The following is a 16,752-nucleotide window of genomic DNA, read 5'->3' as shown; positions in this document are numbered from 1 at the left end:
TCGCTTAAAGCTAATTGATTAGAAAAGCAGAAGAAAAAACAACCACTGCCGCCGGTGGGATCCGAACCCACGACCTCCGAATTACGCGTCCGGTGCTCTACAGGCAGGCAGCCAGAAAGCGCTGAGTGCAATACCCTTCACCTTTTCCCCATGCATTACATTCTTCAATCAGGAAACAAATAAACAAAAATATCTCAAGTACCACCGAACAAGCCCATTAAGAATGTCTGCTTTAAAATGACTACCGTATTTTCCGGTGTATAAGACGCGGTTTTTTGTCAAAAATCTTGCTGGTGCGTCCTATAGGAGGTATTCACTGAGGCCGCGCTACCAGACGGCGCGAGTGTCGTCGCGGCAGGCGCGCCATGTTTGCGGTCGTTTCAGGCCAGCTCGCGCAGTGTCACGGTGCCCCGTGAGGTACCCGGCCTGAACTGTTAGTGATCCGTAACATATTTGTACGTTGTTGAATACGTCAGCGACCACTTATCTTTGTGGAGCGCGTATTGTGCATGAAGTTTGCAGCAGAATTCTGCCCCGTGATATAACCGAGCTGCCTCAACTCGGCAGCAAAACTGGCTGGCTGCGCTGCACGCAAGAACGTACACGACTTGCAGCTTTTAATATCAGTTGATAACTGTCAGCTAGTCATGCAGGGCACATCGTGGATAAACAGCACGATTAATTACCGAAATTCCAGAACTGCCACCGCAGAAATTGATAATTCAAGCACCTAGCTGTAGTCCGCGAACTGCTGACGCTTCTCAGACGTACGGTCTTTCAGCAGAAAGGCAAAGCGCCATAGCTGCCTTATTTACCCAACAGAACGGCCAAACAAATACTGCCATGCGCTCGCAGCACGAACGGCAGACACAGCGAGAATGTTTTGCAGTTTTGATTGTAGCTACGTAGCGCTGCTTCGTATGCACAAGACCGTTTTCGCAGCAACGCAGTGTGTAGCCATTCCGCTAGATTCAGTTGTAACACGTCACTTTCAGCAGGTAGAGATGACAAGTTAAGCTACAGCTAAGTGAACAGACCCTTCGAATTACTCACCTCTTCAAAAACGGCACTTCGGCCGTCGGCACCGCGGACGTCGGCACCCACAGCACGGCTCTTGGACTCACCCGCTTGTCAAGTAATTGCACCCTCTCATAAGTTTATATCCTTTAATTCCTTGGCCTGCCAGCAAACTTAAGCCGTGCACAAGGTGGGCCTCGATACCGGTGAATTCAACGCGCGGCAGCAGTCTTGTATACGTCGCACACCATTCCGGTGCCTCCGCATTCCTACGGGGGGTCGACCTTTTCACAAAGTAGAACCTTCTGAGCGTGCCCGCTCTTTTCTGCTTCGCACAGTTCACGGAATATTCACTCAGTCACGCGGCGGCACGGGTCGGACAGAAATTACGTGCGGCGAGACGCGAAATACACTCACATTTCACCCATCACCAGCTATTCAAACGCTGCGGCTGGCTGCGGCGGCCGCGCGCGCGACCACCAACATGGCGAATGCCGCGCCGGCCGCTAGCGCCCCTTGCGGATGACGTCATGTGCATACCTCCTATACAAGGGTGCGTCTTATATGCGAATTTTTCGTTTTTTTTTTGCAAGTTCAGAAATTACTCAGGTTCATGCTCAAGCTTTCTTCACCGAAAAAATATCACTACCAATGATGCGGTAGTAACACGGTTAAGACTTCAATACGGGGACCGCCGTGCGCAACTTTTTTTAGGTGAACTTTATCATGAAACGGCGGGGATGACGACTTCCAGAATCGCAAACACGCGGTCGTTTCGGAGGCGCAAGCAAAAGTAATGTGAAATTCCAAAAGATGGCGACAGTCGCGCTTCTCGCCATTGTCGAAACAAGCCAAGCCGGCATTCTTTTTTAGACATTCTTTGCAACTTCGCAACCGTTTACGTATTACGTCTGTGTTGGTGACTTCGGCGTGTTTTCCACTACCTACACCTGTCGTGCTCGGTCTTACTACAGTATGCCACCAAAGTTGAGCAAGAGCTACACCGCAAAGTTCAAATTATCTGCGGTCGAGTATGCTACCGAAAACGGAAATATCGGGCTGCGGGCCTACGGAGCTACGGAGCTTTTATGCGATCAGATGAGTCCATCCATGGTTCATTTCGCGATGGTCGAGCAAGCGTGTTTAATTAACCCTCACTAGACTAAGTGGGTAAATTGGGGTGCGTCTTATACACCGGTGCGTCTTATATACCAACTTTTTCAATGAGAGCCTTCATATATGGCGGGTGCGTCTTATACAAGGGTGCGTCTTATACACCGGAAAATACGGTAATATGAATAATATGTCAATCTTCACAAGGTGCATATGGCAATCTTTGGGCTCGCACTATACACTGCACACCTACCAAGTTGGATGTACTTTTCAAGGCAGCTACGTCGTTCCTCAGTTTGCGTTGGTGTTAATGGAAGCAGCTTTTTTGGTGGGAAATGAGGCAGCGCTGCTTGTCCAAACACCTTCTTCAGCTGAAGAGAAACAAAGAAAATGCATACAAGTTTGCACCTGTAGTGACACTACGAGAACTGAAGTTGGGCCGGATGAAACCAGCTAAGTCATACGGCCACTGTTAAAACTTTACAAATAATGGTGACAGCTATACCTCATACTCTGGCACAAGTAAAGTGTGAACAATAAAATGAAAGCTCAACCCTTTGACATGCCATTTTTTATTTCCATCTAAGTGATATACTTCTTCACCTAACTAGTATAGTCAGGCCTTAGAAAGACAATGTCAGTTTTCCAGCTCCATCAGCACTAAACTTGATGAGCACATTACACTTTGCAAATACCAACAGTCTTATCATCTTCCTCCATGAGAACATTACTTAATTGCCAAACGAAAAATTCCATTTCAAGTGTGTGGCTTCAAAGGGTGACAGTATGTGTTCCATCATTTCTCATTCTTGTCTGATTTTTTTTTGCACTACGAAATGTCTTCAGTCAAAATGAAACAACTAGCTCAGCATTGTGGTTTACTTAGCAGGCTAGTCCCTGGAAGCAACAGCAGCAGCTAAACATGGCAAAAGTAGTTTCCCAAAAACTAATGCACACGATAGCACATTGTTAGAATAAAAATGCTTCTTTAGCAATACGAGTTGAAATCAAGTTACAAATCAATGTCCTGTGAATAAAAGAATAAAAAAGCTCATAAGCCTATGCAATGCTAAGATCTGGAAAGTGGTAAAGAATTAGCTCCCGAGTCTTAAAATGAGTGCTCCAAATGATTCTGATCTTGAAACTGGGCTGAGCAGATTTCAGACTAGCTATGAAAAAGTTTCATTCACTGTGCAAAACCAGACACTGAATTTTACGCAAACATGTTCAATATTATTCAGAAGACTCATCACTAAAGCCAAATTTCGCTTCACAGAAGCACCCAGTCACACAAATACTTTGGAGCTTCTTTAGCGTCAGTAAGCACAAGGCCAGACAAATATTTTCTTTGCACAAAATAATTTGCCAGAGCAAATCATGCCACAGAATCCCTGAGCAGGTTCTCAGAAACTGTACTACCTACAATCACCATCAGTAGCTATACTAATGCACTGCCTGTCAAGGACACTGGTTGACAAGAGAAGTATGCCACTTCCACAGCAAGCTATTCACCTGATCATGCAGGCTGTGTAACTGCTTGTAGCGAACAGCACAGTGGAAGGCTCCATTTACGTGTATGTTGTATGCCTGAAAAAAAAAAAACAGAACAAACTTGTCACTGAATGAAACAAGTGCGGCCCAAAGTACCAATGCTGCATATTCAGTCGATTTTGCAATAGAAATAAGTTGCGTGAGGAACCCCTGTGACTGTTTTAAATAGATAGCTTAATTTCTCAGTTCTCGAAAGCAGCTCAAGCACCGAACAAAAAGTAATTAACATGATGCATAAAAGATAAGCTTCACTTATTTATTTTGTACAGACTTCTCCCCGCAGGACAAAAAAAAGAAAAGACGATTTGAAATAAAACAGATTTAAGAGCAACGATGAGACAGAAAAAATGGAAATGGGATCAAATAACAAATCTGAAGGCTATGTCCCATTTTTAAGTTCAACTTTTTTGCTTTGTATGGCAACCAGACCTGTCAAACCAAGTGAGAATTCCCAACTGGGAACGTGCTGGTATCTGCTAGTTTCAGCTGGTCCCAGCAAGAACCTTGCTGGCTTTCCACATGACCAACTGGTTCCAGAAGGAACCTTGTTGGATTCTGCTGGCCCCGACTAGAAGCTTGCTGGTTCTGAACTGGGATCTGCTGGTTCCAGCTGAGAACGTTTGGCCGTTCAATTTGGAGAACTTTTTCCATTGTTTGGATATAATGATGTTCTTTAACTGTCAGCAATGTTCAGCTAAATCAGCAACCAGCAATGTTCAGCTCCTGGACTGCCTGCTATAAGTTGCACAGAGTGGCAAAATTTGATGAGAAAACTTTGCGAAAACTACTCCTCACTGACACCTCTGGTACACTCTTAATGGAGGGCATAAGTATGTGCCCATGGTATTAGTGTCAATATGACTGTATGAATTCTACATGTAAATTGTGTGTATTGTAGTTTGTTGCTGCTCTTTTTGCTGCTTGCTGAGTAGGGTTTGAAGCTGTATCTGCAAGCTAGCTCTCACTATAGACAGACCAGCATGGTCCTACAGAGTGACATATTAGCATAGGTCGCGAGCGTATTCTTTTAATGCGAATGCATTATTTGTTCCATTAGCCCAAAAGCCGGCGTCCGTCACTGTCCATGACATGAAATTCCTCAGTTACGTCACCATGCTCTTGCATGATGTCAGCAGCAGACCATAAGACACTGACATCTACAGCAAAGATGAAAAAAATAAAATTTCTTTCGAAGGTACGAGGATTTGAACCACGGACCATCAGACTGCGAGACGAGCACGTAACCCATAGGCTGCAAAATGAAGTTATTTTTGTGGTGAATAATGGTGAACCTAGTGTATGCGTTTCCTTAAGACTGCATGCTAATTAGCAGGTGTCCCATTAGAAAGGAAGGCACCTTTAATAAACCTCACAACAGAGCCATTGAGGAGACAGTGCTTCCGCATTTAATCATGTAAACAGTCTTAAGTGCCCTCCATAACTTTTTTTTTTGTACATGCTTGGCATCTAGAAACTTACTTTAGCACTTAATTGTAACATTTCAGAAGGGTAGCACACAAAAGGCCATACAAATTGTTCATTTACACAAAGAAAAGTTATTTTAATGTTTCCATGCTACCAGGGCACTTACTGGTTCCAGCAGCTGCTGGTTCAAACAGCTTTGGTCCCATCAGCTGTTGGGAATGGGCTTATTTAATAACCTAGCACTGTAGGAACCAACACTGCTAGAAAACCAGCAGGTTTCCAGATGGTAATTTCCACCTGGGAAGCTGTCATTGTTGAATGCAATGACATATGAAACTAAGTCAGAAATCTGTACAGACAACGACCAAGTAGCTGTTCGCCAATACATATCAGCTGGATAAACTTCTTCAGTTAGCTGGCAAGAACAACGCCCTATGACACTGGAATGCGACGCTGAATTTATACTGAACGTAGGTTCTGCAAAACTGTAGGCCAGCATGGTTTATCGGGAATTTACATGTTCACCACAGCTATTCCTTCATGACGTAAGTGACAAGTCACCACGATCTATTAAAATAAAACGGGAATCGCACAATAACTCGGAAATTTGTCGAACCTTTCACACAGCTAGAGTCAATTAAAAGTTAAAAACACTACAGATCAATGTTAAGACATAGCGCGACTAGAAAAAAGACCCCTTACTGTGCTACAAATTGCGCAGCGCTAAGGCGTTTCAGTGAATGCTTCTTTTGCAACCTAAACACCAGATAACATGAATTTCATGTCATTAAGTTTCGCGTGCTCAGATATATCAAGAAAGCGACGTTTGATTACAGTTCAATCGTCTTGTCTCGCCGAGACCGCACACCCGTATCTCGACGCGTGTACGTAAGTGATGAACGTAACATTCCATTCAGTCTCAAGCCTTCAAAGTAACATCAGCAACAGGGCGTGCCTATAGTGATCAACGCACAAAACAAATCAAGTGGTGGAGTGGGGGGAGTCCTTTGGCGCCCGGTGCTTCACAACGACTTCAGCTAACGCTTTGCAACTGTCAAGATGATCCTAAGCTCCTGCGCAAGCATATGCCGCTTTAAACTTTGGTCCACCATTCCTGACCAGGGCACTGCGTCTGCTGTCATTCTTACACATAACTCATCACGTCATTAATGAGGAACGGGAACAGCGCCCTACTTAAGAAACTATCGTTCGGCATACAAGCCCGTTCAAGATTCAGCAGGCAGCGCACAGGCATAAGATAACGTTTTTCACAGCGATCACAAATTTATCGGTCTAATCAGCACTACGGTAAGACTACGATGCTAAAATGCAGCTGTTGAAACAATTCTTGTGACTGATGCCGCTCCATAAAGTAAAAATACACAAGTGTAAGCTACAACACATGCGGGTTGACTGAACTTTCGATACCCTCCGAAAAAGGTATTTCCGCTAGCGAGTCGTTTAATGCGACTTCAAGTCCTCAAAGTAACGGTCTCCCGACAACACATTTATCGCAAGCTTATGTGGATAACGGCCCACGCCATCCAAAAAGCGTGAACCTCAGGCGCAGCGGGGTTTCCTCCACGACGCTGCTCAGATCGTAAGCATCTACTCACGACATAAGTAGAGCCGCTTTCGTCTTTAAGTTCTTGCGTATCCGGTATCGAAAAATGCATCGTTACGCAAGCAGTTGGACTTCACCAAAGCACATGGGGCACAGGAGAAGAAGTGACAATAGCAATGTTTTCGCTACATATGCTCCGGCTGGCCATTCCCCCTGGACCGAACAACAAGTCCGTATAGCAGTCTTCCGCCACAGGAGTTGTGTTCGTACGCGGTTTAATTGAAATAGTTCTCTGGACGAAGAAAAAAAAGAAACAAACAGACCTGGTTCTCGTTTGTTTTAAGCGAGCAGAACAATCAATACGAAAGTTACTAGTACAAGTGAGAATAAGACATGGAACTAATACGGCAGGAAATATATGCGGACGGCGAGGCGGCGCTCGCTCAGCCAGTGTTCCTCCGGCTCTCCCGTCAGCTGGTTGGAGCCAGATGGGCTTAGCGCTCAGCGTAGAACTGGAGCAAAGTGAAGTATGGTCCCTAGAAATCCATAGCTCAAGGTTCTGTGGCTGTCATGGGCAGCGTTCCCTTAGATCAGTCATTCGGGTGGATTTTACGCTGGTTCATTGTAGGTCGCCAATACACAACCCAGCAAACCAAAAACCTCTCAGAGACGCCTAGTTAGACGTCTCTGAGACGTCTCTGAGAGGTTTTTGGTTTGCTGGGAAGTGAAACACTTTCGCGATTATTTAACCAAAAACGCAAATACGATAGAGGTGAACTCGAGTACGAAGGCTGAAAACATTTGTAATAGCTCCTCACACACATTAATCGAATGCATACTGTTGTAACGCTAAACGAGCACTATGCGCTGCAGACGAGGCGTATATATAATTCTGATCAAATCGGGAAAGTACATAATCCAAACTTGGTATAAAAAAAGCAATACTGTCCTTTACCATTACCATCTCCGAATAAAATTCCAGCGCCAATAATTGAGCGGTACAACCGAGAGAAGTATATTAAGGTGCGCATTTAGCGTTGCAATGTATGCTATATTTAGTTCACGGTTAGCAAAGCTCGAAATTCCACATTTGCCTGTGGAACTTTTTTTTTTGTCTGAAAGAAACAACAGTCGTATGCACATGTCACCTGCAGTGATGTCAAGCCAAAAAAGCAGAGCTTCAAAGTGGGCACCATCAGGCAATTGTGCATACAGCTCTGTTTGTAGTGGCAATTGAAGCCAAAGCTCCTTCTGCTAATAAATTTTTAGCCAGTTATCCGGAGTTGATCCACGAGGGCCACTTATACCAGTCTTCTTGAGAGACGGCACATTCAATACTCAGTCCATTAGATCTGTTTGTGCAGCTGCATAATCGTGCAGGCTTATTTAGGGCGAAATGCTTGTGAAATGGGTCTTTGACCCCTCCTTGAGTAGAAGAAAATACCTTGTGCCATGGCGCTCTTTGGCAACAGATGCCTTTGCGCCATAAAAATAGGTCATAAGGCACAGCTTCGAAACCTACCATACAAACACAAAACACATGCTTAAAATTTGGAATGCAGGTTTATTGTAGAAAAATGCGTAAGCAAACTGGACGTACAGATCTTCGTAACATTCCTGCTCCCATTGTTTGGCATTCTTCTGCACCAAAACGCAAGTCAACGTGCAAAAGTTTATAAATAGGTGCTATGGAGAGATTACATAGGAACAACCGGTTTGGCAAGAAATGCATGGCACCAACATCTTGCAAAGAAGAGTATCAAAGCAGCAATACCTGCCCCAATTTCAGCTGATCTGCTATTGTTTTGCAGTAACCAATTTAATGACAGAAGCAAAATGTTGATGCCAAGCACCTAAGAGTAGCAAAAGGTTGAGTTTACACACATTTGACAAAGTTTGTGTTAAGTGACTTAGGAACACACTTGTTACAGATAAACAAAGTATACATTATAAACAGACTATTTGTTTACTAACAAGAATTAGTACCAAGAAGCTAACTATTTTTCTATTATAAAGGATACAAACTTATCCTCAGTCCTGCACTAGCTCTTTACCTTAAGATTTGTACCACGCTACTGCTGCAGGCTTCAGTTTCAAATAAAACTTTTCTCTTGAATACAAACCTGTAATAAGTCTGCTGCAACAGCAGTAAACAGCATAAAGAATATTGCATGTTCAACAAGACAGTCTTAATTCCGTCCTAAAGCAACAAATTTAATTTATAACCAGGTCAATTTATAAGTTAGTGAAACGCCAGAGATAATATTTGTGCCCATAAAATCTGACTACAGCACCCCACCATACAAACAAGGTGAGATTAAGGTGAAATGCAACACACAAAACAAGACTCAAAAGGAAAAACTGTTCAGAGACACTACAAACAACTCACACAAACAACATAGGTATATAACTAATGTACTATACCAAATTTTCAAATACAAGCAACACAACAAAAAAAAAAAATGCTCAAGAGATCACAACACCCAAGCAGGGATAATAGCGAGCACAAGCATATGGGGTTTCTTTTGGGCTAGAGTAGGTAGACGGTAGCATGGAAATATCACCACCAATACAAACTCCTTAACCCAATATATATTGCACACACGAAAAAAAAAATAAACAAAAGAAGGATAGGGTATACACACTCATGATTCCCCAGCAAAGCTGTTCATATGCTATCTTGCAAGTCCGATGCCAAAAACTAAAACAGCACTGCACGTAAGCACAGACCACCACAACGCACTGTGAAAGTGCACACTTTTAGAGGATACCCAAAGAGGATGCTCATATTATAAACCAACACTCTTATGAGCCTGTTGTGTCACAAAAAGGGAAAATTATATGAGAGACTATGCCATATATTTGACTGGCTGTGCCGCAACAGAGAACCAGTTCTTGGATCAACTGTTGGATACTATGTTGCTATTGCATTAAGAGATGAAAAAGTTGAGCGCAGTTCTCCAAAAAAAAACAGTGCAAGAAGTGGCACATCATCCGACACAGTGACCTTGCCCGCTCATGTGCAAAGCGTGCCAAGTTGAACTTTAGCTGGAGTGGTGACAACCTGCCTTGGCTTACATTTATTCAGAAATAGAGGGCACCAACCATTGTGTTTAGCGCAACTATGTCGAAGTGCGCCACATTACAGCATTACAATGCTTTGACCGACGTCAACAAATTTTGAGCATTACTACGGGGCATAAATTGTGCTAGTCTGTGCCAACAGCATTATGAAGATGAATATCACTTTCTTGCATATATGTTGTAGGACACACAAGTCTACTGCATAGCTGCCAATGCATGGATGGCCAACACTAATCGTGGCCTTCTCAATCTCCAAAGGATGTAAGCTAAAAATATGACAAGCCTGAAACTGCTGCCAAAAGAGCTAACCTGTAAGCTGAAAAGACTGGGAGAAAATCTGTTCAGCCCAAAACAGCAACCAACGACAAAACACTTCAAACATAAAATGCACCGAATGGCATTACCTATGCGTGCAATGCTTCAGGAATGTTAGTCCCCCACAAGCTAGCTTGCCACTCACAAAAGGCTCGAGCTACTGACATGAAAAATGAGTAGGATTCAAATGCTATTCAACTGCTCACAAGTACACACCAAGGATGTGGTGGTGGGCTGCTACAACGAGGGCAGGAGAGGAGAGGGAACACTGAGGTAGAAAACTCTTTTTCCAGAAGCCCCCCCCCCCACTCCCCTGCATCACATAAGGATGAGTAAGAAAGTGAAAAAAGAAGAGAGAGAGCTCCCACTTTCTTGCCCCAATATCTCTGCAACCAGCAGGTCAAGGGTTAGCCAGTGGCAATAATACAAAAAAGGAGCATAGAAGGCACACGTGCTCATCAATGTCATTATCAGTCAGCTTTCCAGGAGGAAACAAAAGACGAAAGTAACTGTCGCAGAGGAGAATAACCTCCCCACTGTCCGAAGGCAGCAATAGAGGAAGAAAATCAAAAGAGAAAAAAGGTGAAAGAAAAGGCCAAACAATAGGCAACGAGTGTTGAGGCCTCCTAGCAGTGTACAGTTGGGGTCGGCCATGCGCTGCATGGTGATACATCAGTCAGAGGAGGGGGCATAGCGCACAATTTTGCGCTCGGCAAGCAACTGGTTGATCAAAACATCAATGCTGGTGGAGGTGTCGTAGAGCCGCAGCACCACGCATTCGGACCCTTCCACACCAGTCTTGGTGTCAGGTGACTTGCCGACAATTTTGGCCACAAATGCCTTGTCCTTCACCATGTTGCGGAAGTTGATGCAATCAACAGGATTCCAGTCTTCCTGCACGGGCGTCACACCTGCACGGGGTTAGAGCACGGGGTTAGAGCAATGATGCAGGAAGCTGACGAGAGCAACAAGACATGCTCACACTGCACACAGGGCAGAAAGGAAAAACACACTAAGGTGAGCAAAAAAGCACAAGCCTGATGACAATGATGGATGGAATTTAATGGTGAAGGGGGTATGTACAGCTAAAAAGTCCCAAAAGATAGCTGAAATCCTAGGTGGATTTACAAGCACAGGCAGGGAGGCGACCATGCTCCCACGTGAGAAATTCTGAATGAGGATGCACAAATACCCTATGAAAAAAGTTCAAAAGTGCATCCACATTAAAGATCCCCAGGTGGTCGAAATTATGCTGCAGTGCCTCCACTATGGCAGCTCTTCCTTCCTTTCTTCTTTCACTCCCTCCTTTATCCCTTTCCTTGTCTATCAATATGTGAGACAGATATAGCGCCATTTCCTTTCCTCAAAAACCAATTTTCAAATACCAATTTTCATATGACCCAAGGGGTCTGCTTGCAAGGCCTGCTATATGTCTCTCCTTATGCATCCTCAGCAACCTAATCTCTCGAAAGAGGAATGCCTTCGCATCCTCAATCCTCCCAAGCTGCTAGATGCACTAGGGAGCACCCCTAAACAGCTTAGAAGCAAACCTCTTGGGGTGTATACTTTTGATGGGGACTGTACATAAGTTTATTTATACTCCTTTTCCAACCATATATGTGTATGTCATGAGCAGACGACGCAACACACAGACGATAAAACATGGAAGAACATGTTTAATGCACTCTTCTGATTGGCTGAGAAGGTCTCTACCTTCCATAGAGTTCTGCTACCTCAAGTTTAATGAGTTAAAAATTATGTGTTGGTTAGTCAATAAAAGAGCAGTACTATGCAAAAGAAAGTATTATTATACAGAGGTCAGTCATTAAAAATGCAATTTGGCAAGTCAATACTGACACAACTAAAAGCATAAGAGCACACAAAACACAAGAATAAGACTTTTCAGTGATAAAGTAGGTATTCATGATAAAATGGTACTGGTCACCTGTCGCACTGATAAATATTCCTAGCAACCTGATCCACACTCCTGAACCATTATAGTGTTTTATGATACATAAGCCACATTTTTTTTTTTCAGTTTTTTTTTGTCAGTGAATCTTATACAACAGACACAAAGTTCCACTTTTAGCCAACTGTATACAATGAAGGATACTGCCTAAAATCCTGGACAGGAGGTGAAACACTCCCTGTCAAACAAGGTTTACAGCTAGCAAAGCAAATGGCTCATGAATTCTACTTCCTGAACAGTGAAATGCCCATCATACACTGCTGCAAGGCACAGGTGGTGCAGGCAGGGTCCCTTACATTCAAAACCTACTGGCATCTTCTGCCGAACTTTCTCTTTAATTCCTTCAAGAGGATCATGAACCAGCCCGTGTAAGCTGATGAGTCTGCCACTGCGGCTCAACACTACATGAAGTCAGAGACTTGAAGTCCCCAATCTTGCTGCACCAGACACCAAGCAGCGTATCAATTACTGCAGTATGCAAAAGTAAGTCCTAGGAACAGAGCACCTTAAGCGAAAGATGCACAGGGACTATGTTCAAGTAAAAGGTTCAAGAAAAAAAGCTATTCTCGTAGCATGTCTTAGATTTCAGCTGTTTTCTGTGCCCTCAACTTTCTTGACTCAGCACCATGCACTGAAAGTGCCTGATTTCAGCATTATGCTGCTGAGAAAGAAGTGAGTGGGAACCATTTCTTGTAAATTGTGTAACGTGTAAATTGCTTTCTCTGTTCTGTTTTCTTTCTGAGCAACCCATGTACAATTTTCTGAACTCAATAATGCCTCAATATTCAACTAATTCAATTAGAGAGAAAAAAAAAAGACTAATTTTCACCTTTCAATCATCCCCCGCCTTCCCTTCCATTTTGCATCGGCACAGTAAAGAGTGGACAAAACCAGCACAAATTCGAATCGGACTGAGGTGGAGGTGGAAATGGAAAGGGAGGGGTGACACAAATATCTGCGAACACACAAATGCACGATCCGCATATGCATGCACGCACACAAAACATACCAGCAAGGGAGGCCTGAATGGCCTGCACTGGCAAGTGCCTGAAGCGTTGCCACAGAGGCTGCAGCTCTGACGGTTGCATCATGCTGTAGTCACCGTAGTCCACGAAGTACACACTCGCCATCAGTGGTCCCTGCACCTGTTATTTAGAGAGAGGACGAAAGGGTTATGAGTGCATGTGTAAATCATGCACACATTACACCCTTACACAAGGGCGCATTTATTCATTCGTATAACACACCTGGAATCAAAGGCACTAGTGGGCTGAGGGGTACAAAGGCAAACACAACAAAATAAAATGACTACAAATGCATGATACAGCTTTTGAATATGTATCAATACGTAAAATTCTGTGAAATGCCATGATGTTACAATTAAAAAATAAATTGTAAATTGTAAGGTTTGATGTCTAAGTGACACACGGACCATGAGGGGAGCCACAGTGGATTTTTTAGAACACCTGGGGTTCTTTAACGCACGCAGACATCACCCCACGCACACAGGCACCTTTTGCGTTTCACCTCTTTTGAAACACAACTGCTGTGACCGGGTCTGAACCCGGGTCCTCCAGCTTACTAGCCGACCTCCCTAACAAGTGAGCCACCGTGGCAGGTGTTACGATTAACAAAGCCCCTACGGAAAGTTGGTTCCAGTCTCTGAATGTGTAAGACTGACAAATGGAAGGGTACTGCACCGCATGACTTGGTTACGGCTTTAAGGTGACGACTGATGCAATCAGATTCATACTGCGGCCAAAGAAAAAAATTCATGCAAAGACGGTTGGTGGTATATACATAAGCAAGAGTCTAACAAGAAAAGTTACAATTTGATGAAGATGGAGAGCAAATTTGTGACATGCGGTTTGTGAGGTTTAACATTCCGATGCAGAATGACTGAGAGGTGCCATTAGTGGAGAATTCTGAACTAAATTAGACAGCCTGGGGCTCATTAATGTGCGCTGAAATTGCACAGCACATGGGTACATTTCGCCTCCATCGATATGCAGCTGCTGTGGCCTGGATTGCTTCCATGAAAGATATGCATGATGCCATTCTATCGTAATTTTGAAAGAGCACATTCCAATACAGCTGTTGTGAACATTAGCAAGAGGAGTAACAACTGCTATAGTTTCACTTCATCAGCGAAGTCTGGACTATAAGGAAAAAGTTCCGTCACTATGCCACTTAATGACCACAGCTACTGCTAATGTGCTAACACTAAAAATTCATTATAGGCAGACGCTGGTGACATAACATGGGGAAATGTGTAAGAAAAAAAATTCAGTACAGACACTTAATACTGCTTAGGAGTGGGAATGTGAAAGAGTCAGGTTTTGTGTGGACGAGTTTAATGAAAGTTCTCTCTGCAAGATGGTTCTCTGCGTGGTTTGTTGTGCACGAAGACTGGCACATGTTCGGACAGATGGCGTCACGTCTAGGAAGAGCCGCGGCAATGACCCTTCAAGGCCAAGTGCGATGCACAGATGCAAGGCCGCGGCGAGAAAGTGGCTTGAAAGAGGTGAAACATTCAAATACGACATAAGTGACAAAGAAGTACCGGCTACTTTCAGTCCCAAAGAAGTCCTGGCTATTCTCAGAGTGGTGCCACAGCTGGTGTTTGTTTAACTCCAGCTTATTTACCACCACTATGCAAGAACAAATCACAGAGCCACAGCTCTGCTACTGCCCTGAGCAATGCATCTTATTTGAGTCTTTTCACCCATACATTAAGAACATTCCTTCCGTAGCAGGACGTTGGACACTAAAACCCGGTTGCCACTCCCAGATGCATGCAGAGTCACTCTGTATTGTTCAACTCAATGAAGCTAGGCCTACACGCAGGTTTAGGTACGTACCGGGTCAATGACTGAGCAAAGGAGGGTGCTCACCTGCTGAACCAGCACACGGTACCAGCCCCTGTCCACATGGCGGCCCGCATAGTAGTGCCCCTTGCGGAGCAGTGCCTCAGGCAGGCCCTCGGGAAAGGCACTGGATCCTTCTGCCTCGTAGAAACTCAGCATCTCTGCCATCAGGTCATTCAGCGCAGCACCCTGTCCGTACAGCTGGCAGGTGAAGTTGAGCGGGTTGGCTGCCTCCGTAATGTTGATGTCAATGAAGGAGCCCACTTCGGGAAGCTTGGGCGCAGCCAGGGGCTTGCCCTGAAGCAGGCCCTCTTCCTCAAGCTCGGGTGGTATCCCCAGGCTGAGGGCCGCAGAGACCAGCTCAGACACTGCGGTCGCCGGCACAGTAACCCCGACGTCACCGCTGCTGCTACTGCAACGCGGAGCATCACCTTGGGGTCCCGGCACAGGCACGCTGGCTGCTTTTGATGTGCAGCCACCAGAAGCTCTGCAAAGGTGCCAAAGGAGAACAGTGCAACGCAGTCAAAAACATAACGCTGCCCCAAAAAACTGTCATGCAAAGGAAAAAAGAAGTTAAAAAGAAACAATGCACATGGCTTCATGGCATGAAGCGACGGCTGAGTGACAACAAAACGCTGCTAATGTCTCACTAATTCGAAATGGCAGGCAGTTCTTTGTTGTGCTCCACAGCTCAAGTGTACAGACCCTCCCAAACCTGACTTTCATGCGATGACCGGCTGCCTGTCCCAAATGTAGATGGCTGGGAGCGTGCCCTCCAGTCACCTGGCCTGGTTTATCAGCTGATCAACGCCAGCTGGTCGCCCGGGCTGCAGCGGCAACGAGGGCCACTGGGGCCCTGAACTAAGGGCTGCACCCCCAGACCAAATTTCCCCTCAACCTAGCCAATAAAGATACTTTCCACCATCGCTCACAACTTAAACTTCAGAGCGAGTACACCTCTACCCCATGGCAAAGACGACGCCTCCAAGTTTGTCGAAGCAGCCTACCACTCACAAGCAAAAGAAGACTCAACAAATACTGAGAAATGCAGCACTTTTCTGCAAAGCAGTAGCTAACATTGCACCTATTAAAAGCAAATGCACGCAAAGGAAACAGATGTCCTCTCTCTGCTAAAACATTTCCATGTGCAAGGTTGTGCAAGAAATGAGAGTGGAATACACAACTCTAAATACACCACAAAAATGAACATGGAGCTCCGCGATTGCATGACAGCAAGTAAACCTCAAACTAGACTTACTCTGTAATCTCTTCTAAACCTACAAAAAAAAACAATTGGTGAACAGAAAACAGGCATGCCGAAATAAACATGATAATTAGGGACTTTCCAATACGCAATTTATCTTCAGTTAATCACCCCCATTTGTATTATGTTCAGATACCTGTTCATATAACGCGCCACTTTGAAAACTCTATTTTTGAAAAGAAACAATTTTAAAAATTTTGTTTCATCAAAATGCCCACTAATTTCTGAATCAACTGTAAAAAAAGATACTGTTTCTAATTTAAACCATTCCAAGACACACAGTTTTTTTAAAGATAGCAATAAATAAAGATTCTTTTGTTCACCTGCTTTGACATTTTTGCTGGGATAAAACAACATGATTTTCAAGGAAGACCACTAATTTGCAGTCTGCATCTGCTACCAAAAATATTTCCCTACAAAGTAACCTCATACCTTAAAAGCACTCCTTGCACATGTTAAGAAATCAAGAATTTTATTGTCTTAAATTTTCAAATCCAAACAATTTCACCATCTGCACCACATGGGAAGGAAGAGATGGGAGGAATTCAAGCAAAAAAAGAAGGGCCTAGACATTATCCTGTTA

The 16,752-nt window shown here is 44.2% G+C and overlaps 2 protein-coding genes across 8 annotated transcripts in view; both read right to left on the bottom strand.

The window, feature by feature from the left end:
* Positions 1–6,894, bottom strand: part of LOC149372615 (sorting nexin-17-like) — a 30,344-nt gene extending 23,450 nt beyond the window's left edge. For both annotated transcript variants that reach the window (XM_089567140.1, XM_089567141.1), the window contains exons 1-3: positions 6,723–6,894; positions 3,643–3,717; positions 2,384–2,501 (exon numbers count right to left, since the gene is read on the bottom strand). In XM_089567140.1, the coding sequence (XP_089423266.1) occupies positions 2,384–2,501; positions 3,643–3,717; positions 6,723–6,782 (253 nt within the window). In that variant the 5' untranslated portion in view covers positions 6,783–6,894. The remainder of the gene's footprint in view (positions 1–2,383; positions 2,502–3,642; positions 3,718–6,722) is intronic.
* A 1,320-nt stretch (positions 6,895–8,214) lies between these two features.
* The window catches only part of LOC149372614 (tudor domain-containing protein 7-like), a 56,621-nt gene continuing 48,083 nt past the window's right edge, over positions 8,215–16,752 (bottom strand). For all 6 annotated transcript variants that reach the window (XM_089567130.1, XM_089567126.1, XM_089567131.1 and 3 more), the window contains 3 exons: positions 14,933–15,392; positions 13,048–13,183; positions 8,215–10,980 (listed from right to left, as the gene is read on the bottom strand). In XM_089567130.1, the coding sequence (XP_089423256.1) occupies positions 10,742–10,980; positions 13,048–13,183; positions 14,933–15,392 (835 nt within the window). In that variant the 3' untranslated portion in view covers positions 8,215–10,741. The remainder of the gene's footprint in view (positions 10,981–13,047; positions 13,184–14,932; positions 15,393–16,752) is intronic.

The sequence above is a fragment of the Amblyomma mixtum genome, chromosome 1 (genome assembly GCF_055824585.1).
Source record: "Amblyomma mixtum isolate Tamu chromosome 1, ASM5582458v1, whole genome shotgun sequence".
Lineage (NCBI taxonomy): Eukaryota > Metazoa > Arthropoda > Arachnida > Ixodida > Ixodidae > Amblyomma > Amblyomma mixtum.
The sequence above is the reverse complement of the archived record's forward strand: the minus strand, read 5'-3'. Positions and strand labels throughout refer to the sequence as shown.